The sequence below is a fragment of the Culex quinquefasciatus genome, chromosome 2 (genome assembly GCF_015732765.1).
Source record: "Culex quinquefasciatus strain JHB chromosome 2, VPISU_Cqui_1.0_pri_paternal, whole genome shotgun sequence".
In the NCBI taxonomy this organism is placed as follows: domain Eukaryota; kingdom Metazoa; phylum Arthropoda; class Insecta; order Diptera; family Culicidae; genus Culex; species Culex quinquefasciatus.
Genome location: NC_051862.1, coordinates 140,754,316 through 140,768,780, shown reverse-complemented (window position 1 = coordinate 140,768,780; position 14,465 = coordinate 140,754,316). Strand labels below are relative to the sequence as shown.

General features: G+C 36.4%; 1 protein-coding gene across 4 annotated transcripts; it reads right to left on the bottom strand.

The window, feature by feature from the left end:
• Positions 1-70: 70 nt before the first annotated feature.
• On the bottom strand, positions 71-13,690 carry LOC6031767 (cytochrome b5-related protein). 4 transcript variants are annotated; one of them, XM_038255057.1, is made up of 7 exons: positions 13,520-13,690; positions 9,685-9,791; positions 1,987-2,265; positions 1,477-1,868; positions 937-1,131; positions 659-880; positions 71-594 (listed from the first exon to the last, which is right to left on the bottom strand). In XM_038255057.1, exons 3-7 carry the CDS (start codon positions 2,218-2,220, stop codon positions 303-305), a joined length of 1,335 nt encoding a protein of 444 aa, XP_038110985.1. In that variant the 5' UTR covers positions 2,221-2,265; positions 9,685-9,791; positions 13,520-13,690; the 3' UTR covers positions 71-302. The 4 variants fall into 4 exon arrangements, with proteins under 4 accessions (XP_038110985.1, XP_001842478.2, XP_038110987.1 ...); XM_001842426.2 differs by lacking the exon at positions 9,685-9,791; XM_038255059.1 differs by lacking the exons at positions 9,685-9,791; positions 13,520-13,690 and adding an exon at positions 13,435-13,505.
• Between the last annotated feature and the right edge of the window lie 775 nt (positions 13,691-14,465).

The window sequence follows — 14,465 nt, the reverse complement described above, 5'->3', positions numbered from 1 at the left end:
GATTCATAGTAACAAGATTGTTGATGGCATCCATTGATCAGTCATCAGAGGCAGCAAAATACGTGTTTAGTTTTCATGATTATTTTATTAACAAACATTTATCACTAGAGAATGAGCATAAGTAATTGATTAGCACATAACTATCACTGTCACTAAAAGTACCCTGTTTTGTTCTAGTCTGCTGTGGCTAGTACCCGCAAAACGTTATTTTTGTCTAAAAACTACACGCCTCAGTCGTATTTGCAAACTATAAAGTTCATCTTTGGCACATGTTCCACAAAATATACAAACTGCAGAAACCATCACTGCCACTTTTTCGACGGATTGTACACTTGAGGCTCCACCCGGGCCAGCTGCCGATGCTGCCCGATTATGTGATGCAACCAGGAGCACTCCCGGTAGGTCGTCTCAAACTCCTCGCAGGTCTTGTGGAACACCGGATACAGCTGCGGCAGGATGCCATGGTCCAACGTTGGGAACATGTGGTGCAGACAGTGATCCCCAAAGCTTGTCAGGACGGCAAACTGGGACCCCTTCACGTCGGCCCGATCAATTACGGTTGCGATCTGGTACACGCCAAAGTCGATTTCGTCCCTTTAAAGAAAGGTTACATTTGAAATATTTTTCGTACGGAACAAACTCACCTGAACCAACTCACGGAATCTTGTCTCCAGAGTGGAAAACCTCCGGATGGTGATGGGCAGCATTCAGTCCGATCAATCCAAAGCAGAAGCTGGCCACCACGACGATAAAAAGCCACATTTTAAGCACCCCGAACAGACAACTCGAGTCAACCAGGTACATTAGGGTGGGCAAAATTAACGTTATCAGGTCATCGGCGAAGAACTCATTTTTACCGGTTGTGATCGTTGAAATTGTTCTGAAATTTTAGAATTTAATTAATAACCTTCGGCACAGTCGGCAAAAAAAACTCACCTTTTCCCAAACTCCCCAATGAACACTGACGAGTACATAAAAGGTCCGTAGATCCAGGCTCCGAAGCGTTGAATATTGCCCTTGAGCTGAGGGTTCGGTAGCCAGCACAGTATCGGCTCGAAGTACGATATCTCTAGGTCCATGATCGAGTTTGGATAGTGATGGTGCGATAGAACGTGTGAAATCCGCCATTCCCTGTGCATAATGCATAATGCATAATAGAATCCTCAATTAGTTATAACATAAGCAATAGTATACAAAAAATCTAACAAAATCTTCTTTTTCAAAAGTTGAATTATTATTCTTTTTTTGCAATTCCGGAACACTCTTTGATTTTTTTTGTCAGTTAGTCGTTTGTTTCTCTGTTAAGACTGTATTTACTGTCAAGATAAGTGTCAAACTACACAACAGTGTCGAAAAGTATTATTTTTTGATGCATGTGCTGAAAAGTACAACGTTTTATTCAGCACTCGCAATATTTATTCACGACTCGTGCTGTAAAATCTTGGCTTTACTCATATAAAACACACCAAAACTCACCTGTAGCTGACAAACGCCAAATTAAACAACCGCATTCGCCAGTTATCCTTCTGGTGGAAAAAGTTGTGAGCAGCGATCATGGTCCAGCACACGCACAGACCACTCGCGGCCGCCACCAGATAGCTGCCACTCTTGACGGCGCCCAGTGCCAGCACGATCGCCGCCGTCAGCAGCGAGTCGATAATCAACCGGGAGGTCGCGATGGAAGTGCGGTCAATTTCCGGCAACTTGTCCCTCACACGTCGCTTCAACGTCCGGTAGAACCCATCATCCGCAAAGGTCAACCTTACGTTTCGGGGCTCCTTCGCTTCCCGGACCTTGAACTTGGGCAGCAAATTCTCCGCCCGGGTCGTGATGTGGTGCGTTTCGAACGCTTCGGTGATGTCCGTTCCCTGCAAGTTCGGACTTGAATAACGTTAAAGGTTCACTGTATCATGAACATTTGTTGCTCATCTGAAGTAGGTCAATATTCAAGAACACACTAATCACCCTAAATACTGAATTCGATACCTTTGTTAGCTTAATCCACGATGCTCCCCCCGGATGCCGGTCCGCAAACTCGGTCAAATCGTACAGCGTGTCGTGGATCCGCCACAGCCCCTCGGCTCCATCGTCGTGGCGTCGTCCCTCCAGCCACAGGTACGGTGTCTTCAGCGGCACATCCCGGAACGTGGGGTACTTGTTCGCGATGGTCGTCACCAGCCGAGGCACCGCTGTGGCCTCTCCGTTCGAAGTCTGCGTCATTACTGCTGCCGGAGTTCAATCAATCCCGTCCGACCGACTCCTGGGCTGGAAGAAAGAAAGTGAACAGAACGGCCCTGGTCAGTCGTAAGTGAGCAGTTCTCTAGGATTTCGGTCATTCGATTTTTTTTGTATTTTTTAATCCGACTGAAACTTTTTTGGTGCCTTCGGTATGCCCAAAGAAGCCATTTTGCATCATTAGTTTGTTCATATAATTTTCCATACAAATTCGGCAGCTGTCCATACAAAAATGATGTATGAAAATTCAAAAATCTGTATCTTTTGAAGGAATTTTTTGATCGATTTGGTGTCTTCGGCAAAGTTGTAGGTATGGATACGGACTACACTGGAAAAAATAATACACGGTAAAAAAATTTGGTGATTTTTTATTTAACTTTTATCACTAAAACTTGATTTACAAAAAACACTATTTTTAATTTTTTTATTTTTGATATGTTTTAGAAGGCATAAAATGCCAACTTTTCAGAAATTTCAGGTTGTGCAAAAATCACTGACCGAGTTATGAATTTTTAATCAATACTGATTTTTCAAAAATCGAAATTTTGGTCGTAAAATTTTCAACTTCATTTTTCGATGTAAAATCAAATTTGCAATCAAAAGTACTTTACTGAAATTTTGATAAAGTGCACCGTTTTCAAGTTATAGCCATATTTAAGTGACTTTTTGAAAATAGTCGCAGTTTTCATTTTTTAAATTAGTGCACATGTTTGCCCAGTTTTGAAAAAAATATTTTTGAAAAGCTGAGAAAATTCTCTATATTTTGCTTATTTGGACTTTGTTGATACGACCTTTAGTTGCTGAGATATTGCAATGCAAAGGTTTAAAAACAGGAAAATTGATGTTTTCTAAGTTTCACCCAAACAACCCACCATTTTCTATCGTCAATATCTCAGCAACTAATGGTCCGATTTTCAATGTTAATATATGAAACATTTGTGAAATTTTCCGATCTCTTCGAAAAAATATTTTGGAATTTTCAAATCAAGACTAACATTTCACAAAGGCCAAACATTCAATATTACGCCCTTTTAAAATGTTTGTCTTGATTTGAAAATTCCAAAAATATTTTTTCGAAAAGATCGGAAAATTTCACAATTGTTTCATATATTAACATTGAAAATCGGACCATTAGTTGCTGAGATATTGACGATAGAAAATGGTGGGTTGTTTGGGTGAAACTTAGAAAACATCAATTTTCCTATTTTTAAACCTTTGCATTGCAATATCTCAGCAACTAAAGGTCGTATCAACATAGTCCGAATAAGCAAAATATAGAGAATTTTCTCAGCTTTTCAAAATATTTTTTCAAAACTGGGCAAACATGTGCACTAATTTAAAAATGAAAAACTGCGACTATTTTCAAAAAGTCACTTAAATATGGCTATAACTTGAAAACGGTGCACTTTATCAAAATTTTAGTAAAGTACTTTTTGATTGCAAATTTGATTTTACATCGAAAAATGAAGTTGAAAATTTTACGACCAAAATTTCGATTTTTGAAAAATCAGTATTGATTAAAAATTCATAACTCGGTCAGTGATTTTTGCACAACCTGAAATTTCTGAAAAGTTGGCATTTTATGTCTTCTAAAACATATCAAAAATAAAAAATTAAAAATAGTGTTTTTTGTAAATCAAGTTTTAGTGATAAAAGTTAAATAAAAAATCACCAAATTTTTTTACCGTGTATTATTTTTCCAGTGTAGTCCGTATCCATACCTACAACTTTGCCGAAGACACCAAATCGATCAAAAATTCCTTCAAAAGATACAGATTTTTGAATTTTCATACATCATTTTTGTATGGACAGCTGCCGAATTTGTATGGAAAATTATATGGACAAACTAATGATGCAAAATGGCTTCTTTGGGCATACCGAAGGCACCAAAAAAGTTTCAGCCGGATTAAAAAATACAAAAATTAAAATTGAAGAAAAAAGACCGATTTCGTAGAGAATTGCTCAAGTGTGTGATACTCGAACTGTGTATAGAACGCACTCGCACTCGAATTAGTATGCTACGCGCGAGTGGCTGACCGCCAGACCTATAATAATCAGTATGCGCAGTTAAGCTGAACTACGCGCGTAACTGGCGCGAGAATCGCAGCCGCGAGTACTCAGCGAATCAAGTGATTGGATTTGAGCGATTTCTTCCAGTGAAGACCACCAGGGGACTCAAATCGCACTTTTAAAGATTTCACTAGCTAGACGTAAATTTGTTTACTGAATATTTCGTTGTTTACTGTTTACTGTCTGCTTTAGTTGTAGAAAATTATCAATTGAATCAACCAAATAAATGATAGTGCAAAATTTCGCTAAAGCGAACCACAAAACGCAATCAGCTGCAATCTCTGTACTGATAAGCAAGAGACCTTAACTTAGCAAAACAATGTCATGGTTGTAATCAAACTAAACCGCCGGTCACACATGGCGATCGTGTTTTACAGTTGGAAAAACACGATTTACGTCTTCATCTGACGGGCTTTTTAAAGAATATCAAGGGAAAAAAAAGGCAAAAATCTTCTAGCAATCAAATTTTCAGAGCACCTCTATTTTTTGGCTTCAAAATTAAATTTCTTTGCAACCGTGATTTTTTTTTAACTTGGTTTAATCTGCGTTAGTTTATATATAATGTTAGCTTATAACCAATTTGGTCGGTCCAGTAACAAGTACTGGTTAAAAATGTAAAAAATCTCGATTTTGATCTGGGCGGAAAGGGGTTAAATGTGACCATCCCGAGCATGGGTAAATAACAAGGGAAATGCGTAATAATACCTTTCTCTGGTATCAATACCAAATTTTGGTATTCCTGGACCCTTTAAAATTTGTCTTAAGGATTATGCAAGAACAAAATGTGGTATCATACCAATTTAAGGTATTGTTTTGATATTGCAAAATTGCATAATTTGTCAATGATAGAACACCACATTTTAGTATTCTTTTGGTATTACAGTATTTTATCAAATTCCTCTGCAACTATGGGAAAATTTTGACCAATTTTGACAAAATAATTAATTTTGCGCTAAAATGATGTCTCAAAGCAAATGCTTTCATTCAAAACCGGAAATTTCAAACTTGATTTTAAACATTTTTTATATACCCCCTATAGAAATGACTTGAAATTGTGGAAAATTTTCTAAGTCAGGATGGCACATTTTGGTATTATTTTGGTATTTAAGTGTTTTATCAAATTCCTCTGAAACTATGGGAAAATTTTGACCAATTTTGACAAAATAATTAATTTTGCGCTAAAATGATGTCTCAAAGCGAATGCTTTCATTCAAAACCGGAAATTTCAAACTTGATTTTAAACATTATAGGGGGTATATAGAAATGACTTGAAATTGTGGAAAATTTTCTAAGTCAGGATGGCACATTTTAGTATTATTTGAATATTGAAAGGTTTCATCAATTTTCTCTGAAACTATGGGAAATTTGTTAAAAAAATTTACGAGTTAATTAATTTTGAGCTAAAATGACTTGAAACCCAAAAATGTTAAAGATGATTTTAAAAATTAGTGTGATATACCCACTAATATTTTTTTCAAAAACGTTGAAATATCTCTAAGTCGGGATAACCAAATACTTTGAAAAACGAGTCAATCGACAGATTAATGAATTTTGGTGAATTTCAATTCAGTTTCATTTTAATAATACTTATTTTTCAATCTTGTTATTTTTCAGAAGCTTCAAGAACTTCAAGCACAGGCCGTTCATCAATGACAAATGCATTCGGTGTGGTGAATAATATCACTAATAACAACATGGAATCATCCAGGTGAGTAGATTTTTGCTGTTGCATATGAATAATTTCCGTTTTTTCACTAACTGCAACTGCTGCACTAAAAATGGTATGAAAATACCAAATTTTGGTATTACTTGTTCAAATACCAGCGACCATAATGTGCTCTTGGTTGCCCAGTAATAGATGGTAAAATACCATGAAATCATACCAAAATCATGTATGTGAAAGACCACAGAAATACCAAAATATGATTTTCCAAGGGCGCGGGAATACCTAAAAATAAAACCATGGCAATACCAAGTTTTGGTATTCAAGCAATGTTCAAAAATCCAGAAGACCTCAACTTGGTATTGAAATGGTTTTATTTTGAGGTATTATTTTACCCTTGGAATAACATGGTTTGATATTGTTGTGCCCTTACACATACAAGACTTTGGTATGATTTCATGGTATTTTACCATCTATTACTGGGCAACCAAGGGCACATTTTGGTCGCTGTTATTTGCCCAAGTAATACCAAAATTTGGTATTCCCGTGTTATTTACCCCTGCTCGGGATTAGCATACATTTCTAGATTATTTGAGAGAAGTCCATTAATGTTGGTTTGATCTTAAAAACATCATAATTTGATCAGATGTTTTTAGTTTAAGAATATATCTTTCAATGTAATAAACTGTAATCGATTTGCGAAAACAATATATTTAAAAAATAAATTGAGTTTGTTTTGGATGAGAAAAAAGACCACTTTTAAGGGGTTACATACATGTAAATCGGCAAAAAATTCAAAGGTTGATATGGGCACAGATTACATTTTGCTGTAAATCTGTATTCGATGCATTAAAAAATACATTTCCAACTATTAACAAAATAAATTTGAAGACGTTTGGTTGTACAGTTGCCGAGATATAGCTAATTGATGTAAGCTGTTTTCAAAAAACGTATGCAATGGCCAAATTGACTCAAAATTTTGGTGAAAACTCTTTAAACCGATGCCGTGTGCATGACAAAGGCCGTTTTTCAAAAAGTTTTTTTTTTTTTGAAAAAAGATAAAAAATATTTTATGTTAAACCGGCTCCGTGACTTAATGGTTACGGCTTCTGCCTTACAAGCAGAAGGTTCAGGGATCAAATCCCGGCCAGGTACCCCTTTGAAATTTGGAATCAGGAATTTGAACTTTGAATATGAACAAAAACGAAATTGACTCAGGTGGGATTCGAACTCACACCTCCGGATTGGTGGTCTGGGACGCTAAGCAGTCGGCCATCAAAAGGTTTGCACTCTAGCAGTGAATTGATCCGTAGTGTTGAAACATGTTATCTCTTTCTCATATTAAATACGCGCTGATCCCTGATTTGCCTGAGGGCATTGGAAGTCTAAATATAGATCGAGTTTCCTTCAGATGCTTGCTTCTATGTTTAGGCGGGGCTGAACAATGCCCAGCGACCTCGGAATTGGACCGCAAGGAGCTCTGTCATTCTGAAACGGGTCGTTGGAAGCAGCGCGAGGGCTATCACCACCTAATACCCGGGACCAAGCTTCCCATGCGCCAGTGCCAACGCACACCGCGGGTTTGGTTTTCTAGCTTCGGTACGTGCCTGAACCCATTTATGTATTGGTATCTTGGTACATCGTACCAGCGCACCACGACACTCTCGGCTCGCCCCATCGGTTTTGTGTCTGGCACTCACCCACGGCATGAACACAGCGTGCCGTGGTACGTGTCGTGGTATTGAACCCGTTTTGTACCGCCAGCGCGTACCACGGCACGTACCTCGGCTCGTAACGAGTGAAGCACCTTGGCTCATATACCGGGTTCATGCCATGGGTGAGTGCCAGACACAAAACCGACGCGGCGAACCGAGAGTGTCGTGGTGCGCTGGTACGATGAACCAAAATACCCTCGGTTCGTGTGAGTCGGGTACGGGTGTAAACCGAACAAAGCAGGCGCAAAGCAAACCCGAGGTGCAAGTGTACCGCGTGTACCGCACGGTGCAGGGAAGCTTGCCCGGGACTGAGATAAGTTGTATCAGCATTCGGCATATACAAAGTCTGATACAAACTATACTTTCCCATAATATCGCTACCGGTTAGCGGGTATTGGATTGGACCACACACACACACAAAGATAAAAAATATTTTATGTTTTTTATATAAACAAAATTACAAAATCGGGCTTTGTCATGGGTCAATAGGTTAAGGGTTGCTTTTTATCGTTGAAATTGGTGAAAAAGAATCTGTTCATACAAAAACGTCTTCTTTAAATCGTTAATGGCTCGTCAGGGTTAACTCGGATCACTTTGCGGTCTTGGACAAAGTTGTTTGTCAAAAAGTTAAGAATTAAGAACTCTGACACATTAAACACCACCTTTTCGCGGATTTTTTTTTATTGCTTTTTCCCATACATTTTTTGGCATACAAACTTTAAGGATAAAAAGCGACCCTTCTCCGTTAACCGATTTGGCTCAAAATTGGCCCAGGTACCTACTTATTTTTAATAAAGAATCGTGTCAGTGGTTATCTCTTACGATTTTCTAATTTTTTTTTCTTGTCACCCTAATGTACATGTGCTTTATTCAATTCATCTTTCAAATCAAAATATAATTGAAAAGTAAACTTTTCAGCACCCATTTCAGTGCTGAAAATAAAAACCCTTCAGCCCTTTTATCGAAAAGAATTCCTTTTATATTCTGTTTTTTTTTTTTGTAGAGAAAATGGAGCGGTGCGGAAAACTGCAAAATTGAGAATTAGTCAGAAAGTGAAGTGTGACGAAAATGGGTTTATTTCACCTACTATTGATCCTATTTTCAATGTCAAAAAAGTAAAAATTTCATGAAATTTGAAAATATTTTTGATAAATTAAAATTTTAAACTCAAGAGTTAGATTTAAAACATAATAATTTTGCATTTGAACGATTTGTGAAACGAAGAAAACAAGTAATTTCATTGGAGTTTAAAGGAAAATGTCACAATGGGGCGTCCCAAAAAAATCAAAACTCCATAACACAATTCAAAGAAAAGAGAAAAGAACTGAACAATATGAGAACAATATTACATTTTTTCGTAAAACAAAAGTTGCACAAAGTGTCCTCCTAAACAGAAAAATAAAAATTTAAAAAAAGCAATAAAACGTTATCGATAAAGCCACTCAGTCATAAATCTTCATGACTAACAACCTGCCTTATTCATAACGAGAAACCCCAAGATCAACCAGATGGAATCCATTCAGAGTTGCTTTCTTCAGTCCATCACAGCACATTGTGGGACACAATAAAATGCAACGAATGTCCCCGCGGAAGGTGATCGGAACGCGATGCAGTCTTTTGCATCTGATTGCATAACCGGTTCAAGTTTTTAAACAAGTCGCCGGCCTTGATGGATTTCATATACTTCCCAGCACTGACTTCTACCATGACGACCACAGAGATGAACTTCCTCGAGGGCATTTCGAGCTCTTTTGACTTGACGTTTTGTCGACAATCAGCCACCCTTTGGACGGCGTAATCCAGCCCAATTAACACGACAGCTCTTGCGGAATAAAACTGAATGCCTAATTTATGACCGCCGAGGAGTACAGGCTTAGTGAGTATCAACATGTATGTCTTTTTATGGCAGAGTTTTTCTAAGACGAGATGAGGAAACCTGAGTAAAACAACTTTAGCATCTTTCAGCGCAAACTTAAATTCGAGTGAGATTTATAGACTTACAGCACAGGTGTGGTGTCTCTTTGTTACAGTTGTGCTAGAAGTTGCTCAGTGGTAATTTTCCATCCGATTTTGCGATAGTACAGTTGTATACAATTACGGCTGATTCACTGAAAAGATTTATTTTTCGTTTGTGAGTTTCTTACTGCTTCAGTTGACTTACTGAAATTGACACGAAATTTCTAGATGTTTATTCTTGATTACAGAATTAAAAAAAATACTCAAAGAAGAGCAATCAACTGATTTTTGTCTGCAAGAGTTTTAAACTATCATTCAAGAAATCAATTAAGAGAATCTAAATCAAGGCATGATCACATTTTTAGCAATTCTAAAAAAACAGAAACAGGTTTTAATGGTTGCAGCGAAACAGGTTTCCTTCCGCAGATCAACCGAATTGTTACAAATTAGTAGGACTACCCCATTACTATATTTACTAATTGAGATTTATAACCAGTTTTTTTTTTTGTTATACCTGATGCTGACCTGATGGAAATTTTATGCCCTTTCTGATGCCACATAGGTTGACTTGTGAATTGTGGACCGGTTCGAATGCCGGCGGATTTTCCGACGACGCAATTCCGGGTTGGTACGAAATTCCAACGAAAAATCTATTCTAGCGATAAAAATACCCCCAAAACAGTGTTATACCCACCCCAAAATGTTTATTTAGCAATTCTATTATATTGACATTTAGTTGAATTAAAAGTTTGCTAAATTAAGTTTAAATAAGTTCTATATAGAATTTCCAGAGTTATATAAACTATTATACTAAGTAGTTAGTAAAGTTTATATTCAATCCAAATTATTTTTTTAATCAGTCAAGGATGCCTATTTGTAGTTCGTAGACTGGATTCATGGTGATTTGTCAACAAATAATTTTATTTGTGTTAATTTTTTGAAAGGTGTACAAACTTTTTTTGCACCTTTTTTTGTTTTCTGTAATAGTATTTGTTATATAACTTTTTATAGAAATCATCTTTTCATAAGCTTCTTGTAGCAAAATGTTCGGCATGAGTTTCTGAACAAAACGTAGTACTAGGTTTCTGTCAAACTTTAAATTGGTTACATGTTTTATCACAATATGTGCATAGTGTCCAAGGGGTGTGAATACCTTTTTTACATACTGTATGTGAGCAACTCATTTTGCAAAAAAAAATGAAACAAATTTGCATGCTCACTGCCAAATGAACTATTTATAGCTTGATTTAAGTTGAAAACGCTTCATCGATGAGTCAACGCTAGTTAACCAGTTCCCGAATAACTACTATTTTCAATAAAAGTATAACAAATTTAAGACCCCGTCCATTTATACATTCTTAATGTGTTTGTATAACAAACATTGCTTAAGGGGTTACATACATGTAGAAAATCACAAAATTTAATATTTCAGAAAATTCACTTAATTCACTAAAAAGATGATTTTCAATCTCTCCTGAAAGTTTCATGAAGATATTTCGTGACTAAACTGAGTAAGAGCCGATTTAAGTTTACAATTTTGCCATGCGCAAAACTAACTGTCAAAAGACTCCTAAGACATATCCCGTGTGCATGACGAAGCCCGATTTTAAAATTTAGCTTTTTAAAAAAATACAAAAATCAAAAAATTACGATTTTTAATATGTAAAACATAAAAAAATATTTTTATCTTTTTTTTTAATTAAGTTTTTAAAAATCGGTCATCGTCATGCACACAGGACCGGTTCAATGAGTCTTCACCAAAATTTTGAGCCAATTTGGTCGAAGCAGTGTTGAGATATCGCGGCACCCGTTTTTTGAATCTGCTAACTTAAAATAGCTATATCTCGGCAATGGTACGTCCAAATGTCTTCATATTTATTTTGTTTATAGATGAAAATGTATATGTTAATGCCCTGCAAAAAGATTTAAAAAAAAAAAGTTTAATTGTGTGCTCTTCCAACCTCTGACATTTTTGACGATTTACATGTATGTAAACCCTTATGAAAAATGATGATTTATTTATATAAAACATTATTGGGCTAAAACGGCAGCAATTATCGATGACGACTCTCAAGGTATATCCTGTGAGCATGACGAAGGCGGATTTTGAAATTGAAATGAACTTTCTGAAATTCGACCTTCGTCATGCACACGGGTCCCACTCGATGAGTCTTCAACTCAAATATCTGATGAGCTGATCTGGCCAGCGCAGTGAAGAGTTAACACGCGCAAAAGGGTTGTGTGCCTGCAATACTCTAGTTATCATATGTAAGTTAGTAAAACATGGTGCTTTAAAACAAAATTTCAAAGCTACAATTAGTTGATATTAAAAAAAACTACAAATAATTCTCATCAAACTCCAAACGCGAATTGCCCTTAAAATAAATTTGAATCAGAAATTTTTTTTTACATTTTATATAATATAACTTCGACACTAGATTTAGGATAGATTTATTTTACTTTATTTCTAGATTGTCTATAAATTTTCTTCCAAAAAGTTAACTTAAACTTAGTAAAAAAAATACCCATCGAATCTGGAAATGCGATCTGTTATCCGACTCGTACTAATTTCTTTGTGAAAATCTTGACACTTTGAGAATATTAAAATAATCGAATTCATTAATAATTTCGCAATACAGTCCAGACTCGATTATACGAAAAATCTAAATATTTATGATTGTTCAGCGGTATGAAATATTGAAAAAAGGCATTTTGTAATTTAATAGGCAATCAGCTACACTCAAACCCCGATGGTTTGACACCAACTGTTGTCAAACGAACGGGGTCACTTTTTAGTTTGACACCCCTTTTACACGGAGTTGACACACACTACCAAACGTTTGTTTCGATAGTGTTCGTGAGCGCCGTGTAAAAAGTGACAGTTCGTCACTTTTTAGTTTGACTTTGACCAACCAACGGGGTACAAACTAAAAAAGTGTCAAACGAAAAAGTGACCAACCACCGGGGGTTGAGTGTATTCAACTTTGACTTAAATGGGTTCGCATAATTTGAATTTTATCTAATCTAATCTAATCAGACCAAGGGGTCGCAGAATTCGAATTTGATGTTCGTTCGAACCGAGGCTTCGGACAATCGAGTCTGAACAGTAATAGTTCACTAACTTTAAAATCAGTGGAGACGTTTAACGTTTAACGTTTCATGCAGTGTTCCTCTTGCCCCAACGGATTGTTCGTCTTGCCCCACCACACGGAAAATCAAAAAATAAAAAATCAATGTTTTACATTAAAAAACAGGATTTTTTAAATACTTGTTCTATCAAAGTCTCAGTCAAGACCTGGAACAAGATGATTATAAAAAAACCCAACAGATTTTTTTACGTTTTTAATGGGTGTTATAACGAGCATTTCCTTAGCTTGTTACACTTGCCCCACTTTTCCCTACTTAAAACATCTTCAAATTCTTTATATGATTTCTTTTCATTCGGCACGTATTTATTTTGTAATTTTCATTCTATAAAACAAAATCACAAACCAATCATTGTAACCCCAGCTATCATTTCACCCCGTTTTACCGTGTTTATCCACTTGACCTTAACTGAAGCCCGTTTATAAAAGTAAAAATATAGTTTTTAATTCAACTTGTTCCTATCGAATAAAAACAGCAAAATACAACTAGGTATCCAAAAGGTTGTTGATACAACTGTAAAAATCGTAAATATAAAATCTGAAATAAACTCATTTTTTTCTGGAATCTTTTCGATATAACTGTTTAAAAATAGCTCGCCTAAATCCATGGTGAATTATCACGCAATTGATAAGAGATATACAACCCAACCTAGAACGAACAGAATAATCTGCTTTAACAAAAACACTGCACTTTGACTGATTCAAACAAATGTTACAAACAAAACGAAACGCACCAGCGCTGGTTATCGGAAACTGTTCGTCCGCTGCCACACTTCCAGAGGTCACTAAATCAACTTGCTAAACACACTGCACAAGCCCACTCTAAAGTTCGCTCCAAACCCGAACTGCTGCTGCTCAATGAAGTCCGCACTCGAGCGTGCACTTTCACAGACTGAAATGTGTAACTTTAGAACGCCCAACCGGCACTTTCAACGACCGACGTCGTCCGTGTACACAGCAAACAAAAATGATTCTCAAAACTTCTAAAAATTCATGATTTTTTATTTAATTTTTTTATATGATATATGATTACTTTAAAAACAATAAAAATAGTCACTAACACAGAAAAAGTTAAAACTAGATTTTTTAACTGTGAATGTAATCACATGAGTAAAGTTTGTATTGTTTGACCGGTACAAGAGACGGGTCGATTCCGAATAAAAACAGAGCAAATCTGTACTGATTGCTGTTGACGACTCCACATGTGGAGAGCCGAGAGCATAGGGGCCACCTGCTGCAGGTTCACTCATTGGAACTAACTAACTCGGGACAATCTAGGGGAAATTCTCGTATCTTTGGCAGGTTAAGCACTCGCTCCTAACTCCATCCAATTTACTGATTTTCACTATTTAAACAACTAATTTTGCAAAACTTTTTATACAAACTTGCTTGCTCACTTCTTATTGAGCTATTTATCACTCGATTTCAGTTGAAAACGCTTTTAATCAGCTTTAATTGAATGTCAAAGTTCTGACCTGCCAACATTAGAGGCACGCTGGAATTAGATGCTGTTCCCCTACGTCAGAGTGGACCGGAATTGGGTGGATCATTGAATTCGATACAGTGAAGGTGATTTCACGTCTGTTTTGAACAAGGTTTTTCCGAAAATTTAATTTAATTGTTTAAGTTGTAATGCTTTATATTGAACAATTAATGATCATGACATTATGAACTGCAAAA